The sequence below is a fragment of the Vespula vulgaris genome, chromosome 2 (genome assembly GCF_905475345.1).
Source record: "Vespula vulgaris chromosome 2, iyVesVulg1.1, whole genome shotgun sequence".
Taxonomy (NCBI): Eukaryota; Metazoa; Arthropoda; class Insecta; order Hymenoptera; family Vespidae; genus Vespula; species Vespula vulgaris.
The window spans coordinates 14,340,228-14,357,557 of record NC_066587.1 but is presented as its reverse complement, the minus strand read 5'-3'; the positions used below and the strand labels follow the sequence as shown (position 1 = coordinate 14,357,557).

General features: G+C 39.7%; 1 protein-coding gene across 2 annotated transcripts in view; it reads right to left on the bottom strand.

The window, feature by feature from the left end:
* Window positions 1-17,330, bottom strand: part of LOC127061760 (uncharacterized) — a 227,360-nt gene that overhangs the window by 5,202 nt on the left and 204,828 nt on the right. For both annotated transcript variants that reach the window (XM_050989070.1, XM_050989071.1), the window contains exon 10: window positions 1,758-1,936. In XM_050989070.1, the coding sequence (XP_050845027.1) occupies window positions 1,758-1,936 (179 nt within the window). The remainder of the gene's footprint in view (window positions 1-1,757; window positions 1,937-17,330) is intronic.

Below are 17,330 nucleotides of genomic sequence, written 5' to 3'. Positions count from 1 at the left end.
CTCATGAAATACTCGAGCAGCTTCCAATTTTACCGATCACGGGAGAAAATCAATTTTTTAATTACATCAGGGTTCATCGATTTAGCCTGATAATTTAATAAACTCGGAATACTTTACATTCTATGTAGGCCCTTGCATGCTCGTTAGCTAACTTTTTTCTCTCTCTGAAAAGCGAAGTGCGATGAAGGCTTCGTGATCGCTTGTTCAATTTTTCAATCGAAGAACCGAGTGCTCGTTCAACGAATACAACTAGCAAATTGATTTTCCAAACGGAGTTAGACTGTTCCTAGCTTTCTCCGAGCCACGATCTCGCGTCTTTATTTGGTAAACCGCCAACGCACGTTTATTCCATTTTTGCATAACTGCCTTTCATATACGTTCGCGTAATTGAATCGAGGACCTTCGATATGACTCCTCGTCGGTGATATTTCGTTTTGCGGTTCGAAACAGACGTCGGCGAACATTCGCGAGATTTTCACATGCAAAGAGTCGCAGTTTCTTGCTCCATTTAACTCGACATTTCCAACCGCCGAATTTCGAAGCCGCTCGACTCGATTTCATCTTTCACTCTTTTCCGAGCACCAGCAGCTTCTACCTTCCTTGTCGTTCAACTATTCGTTTCTCGTGTTTTCTATTCTCGACCATTCTTTTTTTCCTTTTCTTATTCTCTTTCTCTATCTACCTCTCTCTCTCTCTCTCTTTCTCTCTATTCTTTTTTCACATCGACACGTTCCTTCTTCCTATGCTAAATTCGTCGTTCACATGCAACTTTTTCCTTTCATTCATCGTTTGCTCCTTGTTCCATCTTATTTTTGTTTCCATCGTCACGAACATCGTTTCGTAACTATACATCGTTATTTCTCTCGGAGATAGAAAGAACTTTGTAAATGTTGAGTGAACGATATAATACGAATACTTATAATAATTTAACAATAATTGACTTATAGGAATGCGTTGATTAACATCTCATTAGATTAATTTTGAAGCAACTATGTAAACGATAAATTCTCAGTTTCCGTTATAATGACGAACTCGAAGAGAAATAGGGAGAAAGAGGAGAGAGTTTGGAGAATTTCTGTATACATTGTAATTACACAGACGATAGGCAAAGATAGATAAAGAGAGAGAGAGAGAGAGAGAGAGAGAGAAGAGGTACCTATATATTCCCTTAAAATCTCTTCATTTCGTCGCTGTTCACGTACTTTCTATTTTGATTCCAAACTAATCAAACGAGCGAATTTTGCGAAAACTCAATCGCGAAATGATAGGCCATGTATTAACGTAGATGTAGTCTTCGACGATAACGCTAGGATACAGCAATTCTGCTCAAATAACTGTGTTAGATCGCAACGGGTGATTTGTATTCCATCCTTCGAAGAGGAAGAGAAATAGAGCTAGCAGCTAGATGTTGGAATGTTGCGAATTAATTATTCGCTACTGGGAAACCGCATCAGATAATACATATAAGAGAAATGAATCACGGTATATATGTGTGTGAAGAAGAGAAACAGAGAGAGAGAGAGAGACCGTAGAAATCAAAAAGCGTTTCGTTTGTAATTCATGAACACTTGTTAGACTACATGAGAAAAATAAAAATTTAATATTATTGTAGTGTGTGCGCGTGTCACTTAATAGATACTTATTATTTTTGAAAAATGTGTTCAAAATTAATTTTGTCTCTTTTAGAAAGTTTACAAAAGAAAGTTTACAACTCACAAAAAAGGAAGTTGAAATTCTGATCTCGTAAAATCGTTTACCTCAATGCCAAGAGCTTGTATTCCGTCCCGAGAGGGACCACCGGGTACGTAGACTTGTTGTTCGGACATCCAAAAAACTCGTGTATAACTGGGCTCTGCACAAAACTCGACGATGACATCCAAGGGTTCGCCCTCGTTGGCTGTCACCGTTTGATTGGGTGGATAAACCATGGGTCGTCCTGGAACAGAAAGAAATGACCATCGTCCAACTTAATCCTCTATAATCATAAATCTAGCCCTTTCTAACAATCTCTTCCACCTGTCTTTTTCTATATCCATATGACAGTTGATCCATAAGTATATTTTTACGTCATTTATCAGAGTAAAAATTTACGTGAAGAAAAAGAGAAAGAGAGAGAGAGAGAAGAAAATTATTCGATAAAAACTTTGATCTCTTCAATTTACGCTCTCGATCCATGTAGCGATTAATCTCTCCGACAAAGCGTTGTAAACTCGATAAAAATCGATTCGTTAATTCTACCTATTCGATATAAATGGAGTCGAGTCATTGCATTCCTACAGAATGATGTTAGTGTGCATCTATCTGTGTGTATGCTTGCGCGAACGATAAATCTCGAAAAAGTTTTCGGAAGGAGAACGTACGAGAGGGCTCTGTTAACCCCTGTTGAACGTATCGCGAAGCGTTCGGCTCTTCCCGTGATCATAAATCCTACCTTCGGTGGCACTTTAATGCAAGAGAGTCGGACGAAGGGGTGCCCCCTTTCTCCCTCTACCTTCTCTCCCTCTCCCTCTCTCTCTCTCTTTCTCTGTTTCTCTCTCTCTTTCTCTACGTCTATCTGTTTCTCTCTCGCTCTCTCACTGTAGCAGCCCTAGCAGCATCGAACAGACGAATACTCACGTCACCCTCGAGAGAGATCCACTATACACCCTTTCATTTACCGGCGCCTTGTGCCTCGTTAGTGGCGAAAGGTCGTTCGGTTGTTAGCTCGCTCGTGATGAAACAAAGTGAACGCGAGGATCGGCCCTTTATTGCTCCCCGCAATCGCTGATAACGTAGAGCCAATTAACGACCGTTAGACTGGTTAATAAATCCTTCCGAAGCAATTTGAACTTGAGCTCTTTAGTTGATAGGATGATTAGCATTCAATACCTATTCAAGGCTTGGAGACATTAAGATTTTACCAAAAGGTTACTTTATTGCTAACGCATGATTTTTGATAAAATTCTAAGGGGATCTCGTTTGATCTTTGTATCTAATCGAAAAATGCAGAGAGTGAGGGAGAGAGAGAAAGAGAGAGAGAAAGAGAGAGAGAGAGAGAGAGAGAGAGAGAGAAGGACAATTAATTTGGTAATAGACGAGCCAGAGAAAACCTGACGAAGACTCGTTTCACACAATGTCGCACTGTCAGCTTTGTTCGTGCACTTGAACTAATTGAAGCGTGGATGCCGTCAGTTAGTCATCTCTCTCTCTCTCTCTCTCTCTCTCTCTCTCTCTCTCTTTCTTTCGTCGCTTCTCCTCATCCAAGTAGATTTCCCATTTCATAAAGCAACCTTTCTGACCTCGGCTGGCCCATCTGTACAGTGAATAGAAGTAGAACGCTACACCCTCTCTCGTCGCAGTTGCTCATGAATAATCCTCCGTCTGAAATTATTCGAATATCTTGAATGTGCTTCTTGCTTCCGCGGCAAGATAGGGACCTATAGACCTCTTTCTGTGTCTTGGTAAAAGCGAGGAAGAGAGAGAGAGAGAGAAAGAGAGAATCCTCGTACGATGTTCATTCGAGGAACGTTAAAATATTCTCGCGGAATCGCACCTGTTTCGCGGACTCTCAGTCCTACAACGACGAAGAAACTTCTCTTTTCATTACCATTTGCTTCTCTCTGCAGAACATCCCAAAGCGAATCTTCCGAGATGCTATGTGTGACTCGTACGTAGAATGGCACGAATTAAAATGAAAGAGAACGGTACCCAGTAAGATCAGATTGGAATGTGATAGTTCTATGACTTGAGAAATACCTATTGTTCGTGCCCTTTCAATTATCTTCGTCTATGTATATTAGTTTGATGCCTATATTATCATAAGATTGTTACTTATTTACTTTTATCAACGAAACGACGATATACCATATTTACATAAAACTTACACGCGTGATGAAAATTCTCCGAAACGGACGAGAATAAAAAATGATAGCGCTTAAAATGAATTCTCATCGTTTGGCCATGAACGAAAATTAAACGTCAACCGGCTCGAGAAGCTCGTAAAAATCTTTTAGAGACAGGGAATTTCATTTAGTATTTGAGTTTCGAATGTGTGTCAGCAGTAGCAACGCGATTTGTTCGTTCCTCTATAAAACCACGCACAATAGGGGGAGCAAAGAAACGAGCTAAAAGAATCCAAGATGAATTTTGGAAGAGTCTCAATGTATTACTATTAGCCGCCATCTAGAAAAGGATATTCTCCGTCGAATTTCTTATCCCGGATGGCTCTTTAAAACGGCCGTTCTTTCGAATAGAACCTCTTAGCAAGTTAAATGAGCCATGGGCGATGGCTGCAATGGGTACAGTGATTTATTTCGCCGCTAGAAAAAGTTTCCGTCGCGTATTACCGTGGTAAAGAATTTTCTTCGATTTTCGAGTGGCCGTTGTCTGGAATCAATACAAATTCTTTTGTCGCCTTTAAAATAAAGTACTAATGGAATTTATCGTCAATAAGATCGCGAATAGAGCGAGAAGGAGAAAGTAGAGAATTCACGAGAAAAGTCTTTGGTATTTATCTCGAATAATTTTATAGGACGAACTTATCACGATGGAACGAGATTTCTCAATAAAAACTGAAAGTAAAAAAAAAAAAGAAAAAGGAAAAGAGGAAAGGAGAAAAAAAGAAAAAGAAAGCGCTCGAAGTAGGTCGAAAGCAAGGGGCTCGTCTAGGGGCTCGTTATATGTATATAAAAAGAAAGCTAAAACTAAAGAAAATCGTCAAAGAAAAAGGAAGAAAAAGATAGGGTGGATTTTCCTCTCGTCGAATAATCAAGCGGGAAATGAATATTTTAACGTCGGGGGAGGAAGCGACGTAACGGTGTCGGGTTTCGCTTTCGAAAGTGTCACTCGTTTCGAAAGCAATCTACGCGTGAAATTGCCATCCAGTGCAGAAACGGACGAGAGCGTCCGGCTAAACGGGGAAACGAATTACTTCTGTATTCGCGCGAACGCGCGTAACAGCTTGCTAATTAATCGATTAATTTCCGATCTCGAGATCGCAATAGAAGCTACTCACTTCACCGATCACCCATCCGTTGTTCTCTTTTCGCGCGTTAAATTCCGTCTGATTTCATCGCTTACGGCGATGAATCGTCATGAATTCAGAGAATTATCGTAATTTAAGTTACGAGTTAACTCGAATCACTCGATTTATTTATCGATGGATCAAGAACAACGCGTCTTCGTTGTTTTCATTTTTCTTAATGTCGTTATGCGCTCTACGAGATCTAAGAACTATGTAAATACTCGATGTACGTTATTTCTAAAAATAAAATGAAAATATACTTGTCATCATCGCCCTCTCAAAAGAGACGAATCTTTTTACTAGAGTTTACTATAACATTCAGTAAAACGATCTTCCGTTAATTTCGTTAGAAAGGGCTCCGTCCACGTTTCAAACGAGAACTTCTACGGAATTACATTCCTTTACAGCTTTGTAAATACGAATCGTAATTACTTCGACGCCGAGACTCGAAACGCGCTCTCCTAGAATTCAACGAAAATATATGGGATAAATTAGCCACGATGTGTAGTTAGACGTTGGTCGAAAGCACACGTAAATTAACGAGGTAAACACGACTAATACTTATGAGATTCTCCAAAGGAAAAATGAACGAGTACGTACAAAATACGCCGTATTTTCTACGTACGAAAGAAAATATGTGTAACTAATAAAAGATATTATAATTCGCAGGGCCAGCGTTCCATTTTGTTTTTAACGTCCATTGTATTTTAAATCACTGAAAATACAAGAGGAGGAAAAACGGCAAGAGAGTTTGCTTGGTTCAAGGATCAAGGAATTTGACAGATCTACGAACGAGCAAAAGGACGGTGCATCGTGGAAACTCTCTGACATTATGCGCGTGAGGATTCACTCGGCTAACCGTACCTCAAGGCGATAACCATCAACACCCATTCGGTGAGAGCGATAACGTCCGTGGAAATGTAGCATTGTTCCAAGGGTGCCGGCACACGGCCACAGTTATTCGTGCATTGTTCGTCGGCTTCATTAAAACAATCTAATCAAGCCGCACCGTCGACTATACGTTACGAAAATAATACGAAAGATCGAGTATCCGTTTCTGCGATCTCTACGCGATTTAATCCCGAGGGAGAAGATCCCCGTGAGCCTCCAGCACGATGAAAGTAAATCGTACGAACCGAGGACGAACGATAAAGAAAAGTATATAATACCTTTTAAAGGGAAAGATAGGAAATTTTCATATAAAATGCAATGTATTTTCGAGTGTCTCCTAAAGAGGAAAGAAGATGGAGATTGTACGGAAAACTTATGGAAAATCTATTGACGTTTTGATTCTATCGAGGTGTCATTGAATAAGATTAAATTAACGAAATTTCTGATAACTACGGTTTAACCAAAATTAACTTCGTTAAACTAATAAAAGTTAAAATACGGATCGACGTGATCCTTAAGAACAAGATTTTGAGATATAATCTTGTCTTCGAATTTTAATAAAATTCTATGAAATTTTAATAATACGCCCTTCCCAAGTATCACATGGCAATTTTTCTAACTTTATTGAATCTCGCATCTCATGTCACATGCAGTTTCATCCTGATAGCTTAAAATATCTGAAAATGTAGGCCCTTTTACCATTGTTGCACCGCAACAAAAGTAAAGAGAGAAAGGGAGAGAATAAGAAGGAAAAAAAATGAAGTTAAATTCTTAAATATCGCGAAAATTTAACTATGCGTATTCTGACGCGCCGCTTGGAGACGAAACATTGTCCGTTCGCGGATTAAACATGTATTTATTATAGTACTTCTAATTAAATAATGGGAAGACGGTCCCACAGCTGCTGTTGCTCGCGCAGCTGCGCCTTTATCTTTACATTTTTCGGACGAAAGTGTTTTAAACCTCCGGATAATGCGCTTAACTAATTTCTACTACACAAGCGTCGACCGTGCGTTATTTTACGTAATAACAGCTTTCTTATTTTTATTGTGTCTCTGTCGAGCGTATGTGGCGGTAAACGCATGCTATAAAAGTGCAGGAACGTGTTTTGGGTATGAGAAAACGAAAAAGAGAAAAAGAGAAAAAGGAAGAGAGAGGAAAAAATTCAAAAAGGAAAGGAAGAAAGAAAGAATGCGTTATAATCGTTCTAAAATATGTTTTCAACGCCGTCGATTGTTTTGTCGTTTATGAACGCCATGGAAAATTAATTATGAAATATTATTTATATATGTATACACACACACACACACGCACACACACATATATACCAATTTACGTATAAACCATATTCCGGAATGTAATTGAATAAATAATTGTGTTTTCTTTTCGGTAAAAGACATTTCAGCGGTCCTGTATTTCTTCATAAGAAATTTACGGATAACGTAAATCGGCGTAAAGTATCTTTCTCGAATATAACGGACGGCCGATGATGGAAAAGAGTCTCTTGGGTAAGCCGAGAGGCACAGAAACGAGCGGAAAGACAAATTGGGAGCTAGGTAGCCCCTCGAGCTTTCAATTTGTCCTAAGTTAACACTGACACCGGTCGACTGCTTCGTATCGCTCGTTCGCCTTTCGGGATTTTCGTTTTATTTTCTCGTCCCCAGGATTCGAACGATATGCACACGAAAGAGCAAAAAAAAAGTAAAAGAGGAAGAGTGGAAGAGAGTGAGAGAAAGTGAGAGAAAGAAGGAATATAAGGCATCCTCTGGGGAACGATTCGGTCATACAAACGCAAAGGGTTGTTGCTCCGTAATCATCCTTCGTCCTTTGCGTCCCTTTCGCATCCCTTTTACACCATCCCAAATCTTTTCTCGACGCGGAGCCATCTACTCTAAATACATCCTTTACCATCTCCACCATTCAGGAACGTATTCGATAAATTCGCTGTCCATCTTCAAAGACGAAAATCACGGAACGATCTTACTTTTCTTTCTTCGAATCTTTCCAAGAAAATTTCTTGATATCTTTCTTTAGTGAAACCGTATCTTATTATTACTGCCGTCCGTAAAAGCCGCTTCTTTCTCTCTCTCTTTCTCTTTCTTTTTCCTTCTCTTTTTCTATAAATAATCTTTTCTATTTGTTCGCAAGCCACCTGCCTCGATAGAAATACTTGAACTACACTCAAGCCGAGTAAATAATATTTTCATACCACGCTTATTTCATTATAATACACATAGGTATTCTTAAATACACATATGAAGTACTTGGTACTATTATCTTTGCAATTTGATATCGTATATTTATTTTCGAATAAAATACATTCATAGAGAGAGAGTGAGAGAGAGAGAATGAACGAACGAATGAATGAATGAATGAATAAAAGAGAGAGGGAGAGAGATAGATAGATACAACGCGAGCGGTTCATTAAAATTTTACTATCGTATTTCTCCGTTATCTACCATGGCAAAACCCTCCTAGATACGTTCCTGCTGTTTTCCACGAACTCTTTCAGTCCACCTTTCGAGTCTGGACGATAAGAGAGAATGGCTGCCAAGCGGCACCTTTTCGAGCTCCGCCAGTCTCCGCATCTGACTATCCCTTTTTCCGTGTGTGTTTCCTAGCCCTTTCCCTTCCATCCCCTATTTCATTCCGTTCTCTCTACTCGCTTCCATCTTCACGAAGCTTCGTCATTATCACCATAACGCAGCGTCCGTACCTTCCACGTGTCTCACTCTTTTCTCCTCCTCCCATACAAACGACGACGCATCCCTTCAGGGATTCTCTTGGACTTCTACTTTCCCTTTAATAACTTTATGCATTGTCCCTACGGTCGCTTTCTCCGACGTTTCGTTTGCCTTCCTTATCTTCTGCTTTCTTGTCTCAACCATCCATACGTGCATGAATACAGAGAGAAAGAGAGAAGTAAAGAAAAAATATTTATTATACTAAAAATAGTTAAATATTATGCTTTGAAAAATTAAATTACAACGTCGCGATTAAAATATTCGTAAACTCAAAGTTTTAAACATCTGCTTTTCTGCAAGCGATGTACTCGAAAAATGCAAAAGTCGCAAATTGGAGAACAGACTGTTCGTAAATACAGTGTTGTAAAAAGCGAAAACGAAGGAGAAAGAAAAAGAGGGAGAGAGAGAGAGAGAGAAAAGAGAGAGAGAGGAAGAGAGAGAAAAAGAATAAAACAAATATTCTTTCTCTCTCACGAAGTATTTACTTCCGGAGTACTATTTCTTTCTCGAAAACGAGTGCATTACGATCCATCGATTATCAACGAACCCTTTCTCTTTATCGGTGCTATTAATGGGGACTTACGTCTCTGAAAGTTACAACCGAGTGGTTACGAGCCACACCGAGTAGCGAATGTCTGTATTTAATCCGGCCAAGGGAAAAGAGAACGGTTAAACGGTAACTTGTAGAGAAATAGAAAGAGGAAGAGAAAGAAATAAAGTCGATCGAACGATTGTTCCTTTAGATTTTGCCTTTGAACGAATAATTGAAAGTCGCATCCTTAACGACGTTAGACTCGACAAGAAATTCCTATCTCCTTTTATCAGTAGATACGTACATATTTTTCTTCCCCTTTATATTTTTTCTCTTACCGTTCGATGCCGGAATAATTTTATTTACAGCTAGCTTGCACCGACGTTTATGCTTCTTTACATCGGCATGGGAACGCGAACGACGTCGGTAGTTAAAGTTACGTCTGTCACGCGAGATAAAATTTATCTAGAGAAAGATGGAGAAAGAGAGGGGAGAAAGAGAGAGAGAGAGAGAGAGAGAGAGAGAGAGATGGAGAAAAGCACTAAGGCTCTTGATACGTCAGTGCGAGAATTCTTATGAGTTCGAAGATGATATCATCGTAGTGAGGAAAATATTCTACGTTCGATCGGGAAAGTATTCCACGCGAGAAAATATCACGAAGGTTGTCGTTTCTCGAGTTTTCACGGAAAATGTTTCGCGAGACGAGTTTCGTGTTCGCACGAAATTCAGTTCGAAAGAATTAGAGAGAAACACATCAAAAAAAGAAAGGAAGAAGAGAAAAGAAAAGAAAAAAGAAAAAAAAGTAAAAAACAGAAAAGGAAGAAATAAGAAACATTTCGTAGGTACATAAAGACGTCTCGTAAAATTAGATATACCTAGTTTAGAAATAAAGTTTTCGAAGGACCGATCCGATGATGCTTCTCTCATTTTCTTTTTAACTCCTTGTTACTCGCTCCTTGATATAAAGGGATGAAAGACAAGACGTTACAGGGAAAGTAGAGAGGGAAGAAATCGTGCTTCGAGATGGAGGATACTCTTTACCCTCTGAAAGTCTTAACCGCATTTCCTGTCCCATTTTCGGAGTGTCCCACATCACGCTAAGGGTACAATAGCCGATTCCTCGGAAATACATCCAACGGAAAGCCACCGGAGCTGAGTAAGCCAACGATAGAGAAAAAAAAGAAAAGGGGAGAGCAAAGAGAAATGGAGATAGTGGTTGAAGACAGAAGCCGGACAGGAGAGACGGAAAAAAAAGAGAACGAGAGGGAAGGGAAGAGAGAGAGAGAGGGGGGAGGGAGGGAGGGAGAGAGGGAATAGCACGCATATAACTATAGAATAGAAAGAGAAAGAGAGATAGAGAAAAAGAACTTTTTAACTTCGCCACTATCGTGAAAGCCTGACCTCGTTTTCGCCTTTTTCTTCGCTTACTGAAACCTACGAGAAATCAATCGCAAGGGAAGGGGTAGAGAATGGGCGTCGTGATCCATCGTGAGAAATGTTACCGTGGCAAAAGAGACAAAGAGATGAGAAAAAGCGGTGACGAGCGTCGCATCTACGCAAAGAGAGAAAGAGAAAGAGAAAGAGGGAAAACCAAAAAATGAGAAATTCCTTGGATCTCCGGACGCGGAAACTTTCGGAAAAATATGTGGACTTTGAAAGGTTGGAAAGGAAGGAAGCACTTCAGGGGAAAGGTTGGAAAAGGAGAAAAAACGTACAAGCGTAAATCCATTCTATAGAATTGTTATCGAAGAGGAGAGTCACGTTACGTAATATGTACCTACCTATACGTATGTATATCGGTCCATGGATATATACCTATGTATTTTTGGATTCAGCGACGCGAGCAATGCTTTTCCACGATGAACACCAACCAGATCGGGTTGGCTCTTGGTTATTACGTTGTCAGATTTGCTCGGTGATGCATTCGATTCGCATAAACCGCAACATACACCGCGCCCTTTTCAAACTGACTTTTATATATCATCGACGTGTGCTAGGTCAGCTCAAATTGACCCGCGAGAAGCGCGTGTGCGTTTTTCTCTTTTCCTTTTCTCTCTATTCCATCTTTTAGGAGAAAAAAGGGAAAATGGAAACGAGATAGAGAAAGAGAAAAGCACACGACGCAGCTGGCCGTTTTCTCGATATATTATTCGATTCGATATATTATTGGAAAATGGAACAGAGAAATGAAAAGAATGTAACATACATTTGTTCCCACAAAATGCCTTCCGTCGTGCGCAAATGGTGACGAATGCTCTCGTGTGTGTATCTTTTAAAAGCGATCTCTTTTTGTTCGAACTACGAGAAAAAGGTTTTACCTACATATGTATATATACGTGTATATATACATATGTATACGTGTGCCTGGGAAAACACGACGCTCGCCAAACCGAATGGAATAACCATTTCGAACGATCTTTGAGATCAGACGTGTACTTCAATTTTTTTTATAAACTGATCGACCTCGAAAGTTTCCTCTTTACCAAATGCAAACTGACCGGAAATATAGCGACTATCTATTTGGCGTTACGCGATGCATATATTTCAAATATCGTTAAGCATTACTTTCGAATTACAAGAAATTCTCTACTCGTCTCGGGTTAATCCGTTTAGTTTCGTCCGATTGAATCAAAAAGAAAAAGAAAGAAAAAGGAAAGATGAACGTCCTCGATTTCGTACAAGTTGGATTATTTCGTAATGAAACGAGTCCTTTCCTTACGTATTTTGTAAAATTCATACGGTCGATTGGCGAGCGAACGATTCGTCGAATGCACTAAGCGCGTGCGCATTACGGTTAAGGATTAAAATACGTTTGGGAGGAGTATCCTAGAATGTCTGTGAGGGTAATTCAAACGGTTGGAGTACGGTGCTTCGCTCGATAAGACGAATCAAGGTGGAGTTCTCTGTAGCACACGGACAAAGACAGAGAGACAGACAGACGCACTCTCCTACCAACCAGCCACCTACCCACCTATATACACACATGCGTGCGCATACAAACATGTCTACTTGTTCTTGTACAAACCTATATACTTTTTTACGAAAGAGAGACCGTGACTGCAAATTGCATTGAAGGGAGAAGGGAGATGAAAACTTTCTTCTCTGAACGTAGACATTACACAAGGAATAAGAAAAGGAACGATGATACGCGTCTAGAGATAGATAAAAAGAAGTAGAGAGAAAAGGAAAGAAAAGCAAAGGTGAAAAGAAATAAGGACATGTACGTACATACATGCATATACGTACGCGTACACACACACGCACATATACGATTAGCTAAGTGATAATCGAGGTACTCTTTCGTTAGTAATAACAATAGCGAAGTTCATTCTTCCAGTATGTTGATATTAAACAGAGTGAGTTAATCGCGTCACTCTCCACTTGGTTTCTCTGCTAGTGGCATTTGCTTTCGCATGTTTCCACCCTTCTGAAAACGAATTAATAGCCACGAAGACACGCAATGCCATCATAAGTAAAGACCTTATAAATGTGAGATCGTTTGTTTGCATTCAACCCCTTTTTCAAATCCACTTCCACAGACTTTCACCTCGTCATCGTCCATACCGATATATCGTGCCGCTGTTATTTCAACATAATGTATGATCTATAAGGTACGATTCTTGTCTTTTTTCTCTTTATCTTTCTTCTCTCTCTCTCTCTCTCTCTCTCTCTCTCTCTCTCTCTTTGCTTTTATCCTTGTCTTTTTCTCACGTTAACTTGCCGCGAGCTCTCGAGAGCGTTTGGACGGAAATAATCGAAGAAAATTCTCTGAGCTTTCGAACGGAAACGTAGGAACGGAAACGAGACGGCGAGAAAAAGCAGACGAAGGGTGATTTAAGTCGATCGTTCTAAAAAGGAGACGTTCTAGGATGTAGTCGCGAAAGCCAACGATCGAACGTGAGAGGTGAGGAAAGAGACTGAAAGAGAAAGGGGCGTTTCGAAGACGATTGTTCGAACAAAACGCGAGCTTGTGCACTGATCGAACGTTTTCACGGGATACACGAGTGGACGAACGTATTACATGCGTGTGTATGTGTGTATATATGCACGAGATAAAGAAAGAGATAGGAGAAAGAAGGAAACGAAACGAACGGACGAGTTAATACCACAGGAACAAGGGATGAAACGAACGACCGTTCGAACGAAACGCATTGTTCCGGTGGAAAGCAAGATTTTGGCTGGAAGGACGAAAACTGAAGGAAAGAGTATTGAAAGAGAAAAAAGAAAAAAGAAGAGGGTGGACGAGTTAGAGACATATCCCGTGGGGCGATACATCGTATTCTCTATCGGTACGTATCCAAGTTTCTCTTGCCCTTTATCAAGGAACATGGCCAGATGTGGGCGGGTGGCAAGAAGACAAATTATCGAGAATTCCTCGATACTTCGAAAGCTGGCTCGTTCGCGAACACAAACGTGTGCTTTCGCCTTTCCTACAAGAAAGGAGAGGAGAGAGGAAGAAAGAGAGAGAAAGAAAAAGTAGGCCAACTTAGGCGAACGAACATAAACGGAGCACGGATGAGAAGCTTTGAAATTAAGGGATGCTCTTCGATTAAATTTCCTTTGTCGATTCTCGAAACTCGAAACTCGAAACTTGAACTATTCGATGCAAGATATACCGACAGTAGTAGTAATAGTAGTAGTAGTAGTAGTAGTAGTAGTAGTAGTAGTAGTAGTAGTAGTAGTAGTAGTAGTAGTAGTAGTAGTAGTAGTAGTAGTAGTAGTAGTAGTAGTAGTAGTAGTAGTAGTAGTAGTAGTAGTAGTAGTAGTAGTAGTAGTAGTAGTAGTAGTAGTAGTAGTAGTAGTAGTAGTAGTAGTAGTAGTAGTAGTAGTAGTAGTAGCAGTAGTAGCAGTAGTAGTAGTAGTAAGAACGATTATCGTATAGGAAACGATGCAATTTCGCGGCCGTGAACATTTTCGAGCAATTAGCTATATCGTGTTCATGTCGTAATAAACGTTGGAGCCGAAGAACCTTTTGTCTTTGGTTGACGATCGCAACATTTGAGCGAACGAGAGATCGCAGAACGATTCGCGTATCGATATCGCGCGAAACCTCGAATGGAGGGAGAAACAACCTCGACGTTTCCTCGAATTCTCCTAGAGTTAGACGACAGAGCAAGCGATATCGTTATTGTTTGGGATTCCAGAGAATGGCCGTCAATGTGGAAAGAGAAATGTATAGGCGCACTCAGGGGAATTGACCCTCACCTTCCATCCTCCTAAGATTATACTCTCGTCTCTTTTCTTCCTATTTTTTTCCTCCCCTTTCTCCTTTCTTCTCTCCTATAGCACGCTCGATTTTTCCCTTCCCTCCCTATTTTTTTTTCTTTTCGGGATACACAGCTCGAACGGTAGTATTATCGGAGTGAAAGAAAGAGAGATTCTCGGTGAATCGATCCAAAGAGAATGCCTTATCGGTAAGCATTTACCAAGCAAATCGTTCTTCTAAAAAGAAGGGACACGGCCAATTTGTGACGGGATCGTTCGACGAGTCTTTTCAGAATTATCTGGAAGATTTGCGTTTTTCCAAAGAATAAGATCTATTTCTTACTATAAGATCGTTATCCTCAAGGTAGAACGGGTAAGCTGATTGTCGAGGGATCGCAGTTGTTCGCTTTGGCATAGAAAGCCGAACCGTTTGTTAAGATAACGCGAAGGAAAGACTCGGATAGGTATAACTTGCTTTGTGGAACTTGAGAAAAGAGGATCTTATTGAGAGATCGAAACCGAATAGTATCTTGTTCTAAGAAGAAGAAGAAGAAGAAGAAGAAGAAGAAGACAACGTTAACGATGTGACAGTAATTGCTATTGTTTTCGAACGTTCTTTTAAAAAGAAAACGTCAATGAAAGGGCAAAGGATATCTAGTCAGATTATTACTAAAGAATAGTTGTTACTGATACGAGTTATTCTCATAATTCCTTCTTCGACGACAAAGAAGAAAACCTGGATATGAAATGGATGGTTTTGCGATCCGAAAGAATAACGTCCCATCTAAACTGAAAATCGTATACTATTTTGCACCTCTTTGCAATGAGAAAGAAAGAAAACTATGGTCGACAGTATTACTAAGTTTTAATGAATGACACGATACTCGTTGACTGAGAACAACTATGAAACTTTAACGATAACGTAGCAACGCTGTTGTCACACGTAAGAGGACGCGTGCCTTCGCATACGTACAGTACCGGCCAAAGGTAGAACTTTAAATCGAAAGAGTCGATGTACGACGAAATATACGTTACGAACGAGGAGTGCTGTCCAAACGAGTTTTCCACTCGCCTCGGGCATCTCTCTCATTCCTCTTCGACCCCTCACCTTCGTCAGGTCAGAGAGCGAATCCAACGGAACTCGAGCCGCGCGTTGCGCGTTAGATCATGCATACGAAATTCGAAGACCGACATAATCCAAATTCTACGACTGCTCCTCTTCTTCTCTATTTTTTCTCTTTTTTTCTTCCTCTTCTTCTTCTTCTTCTTCTTCTTCTTTTTTCTCTTCTTTTTCTTTTCTTCTGATATCTTCCTACTCTTTTCCTTTCGCTAAACGTTATTACGCTTGTGAAATATTTAAAGGTTGCGAGTCACGCTATCGAGCGTTCTCTTTTCAAGCCGAGACAAGAGAAAAAGTTTACAAGCTTTCGTATATACCTACTTACTACACTTTTTTTTCTTTCTCTCTCTTTCTCTCTCTCTCTCTCTCTCTCTCTCTCTCTCTCTCTCTCTCTCGGGAATAGTTATAGAGAAATTATGGTCCTTATTAACTTCCAAGCGGGTGGTGTTCATTTTCTCATGAAAGTAGATATTACCGACCAGATAAGATCGTGGCGAGAGGTTAAGCATTTTTATGCCGTCTTTAGAAATTCAACCGTAGATCGAAAATGTTTCGAAGCATGATTACGAAAGTAGCAATTGGAATAACCGTAACTTTTTAATAAACGTGCTTTGAAGCTATACACGTATAGCTCTCTGTATATTTATATAAAATACTTTTATTTCGCTAGATCGTATCTCTTCAAAATCTCAAAATATACAAAATGATAAAAAATGATAGCAAACAGTGTGACACAAGAAAAATATTTTACTCGCATTGCATACGAAGACATAGGAAATAATTTCAATGATATAATTTCGTATCACGTTTACTCAGCATTGATACGATTATCCTTTTATTCTCTTCTTCCTTTTCTACGTCATAGTTATCTTCGTTCTCTTTATACTCAATGCATATATTGGAAAACATCCAGAAATAAATGACTCGCAAAATTTCATCTGTCTTTCTTCTCTTTCGTACGTTATCGATCGTACGAATCCGCTTTAACAGAAAATACGCCATTGTGCAGTTTTCTTAGACGGACAAAGCTTTGATGGCAGATGTTTAGAAATTCATAGATATCACAAAAATCGTTTCTAAAATAAATCACGAAAGAATGGAGAAAGATGTAGGAAACGTGATTTCGTCGTGCGATTCGCTCGTAGTTCGTCGTATTTTACCGATTTATTGGATCTCTTGTACTTTTTTCATTCCTTCGAGAAGAAAACGAGAAAGACAGAGAGAGAGAGAGAGAGAGAGAGAGAGAGAGAGAGAGAGAGAGAGAGAGAGAGAGAGAGAAGCAAGTCGATCGATTTGCAAACGAACGAAAAACTATTTACTAGGAAAAATGAGATCCCGACTAAAGAAGTTAGGAAAAATACAAATTTTCTACGTGAACCTGATACCAATCTGTGTCACTGTTTAGAAGAAAACAATGAAAATTTATGTTCGAAATAAAAGGATTTTTCTGTATCCTTTTAAAGTCAAAAAAAAGGCTCGTGAGTAGTAAGAGTTTTAAGATGGTTGAAGGAAATCGATAGATAATCTAGAAAATAATAGATGATATTTGTCTTAAAAAAAATGAAGCGGATGGAAATGGATTTTTTGTTAGATTTAATCGAATTTAAATTAGCTATGAAGTTGATATGTATGACGTGAGTCCTATCTCTCTCTCTCTCTCTCTCTCTCTCTCTCTCTCTCTCTCTCTCTCTCTCTCTCTCTCTCTCTCTTTCTCTTTCGTTTTGAATTCATCGAACGTCTAAATCGAGATCTCTCTCCTCGAACGTGACTCCGAGAAATCGCCTATATTCGTTGAGAGATGGAAGGAGATAGAGAAGAAGAATATCCCCTTTCGGT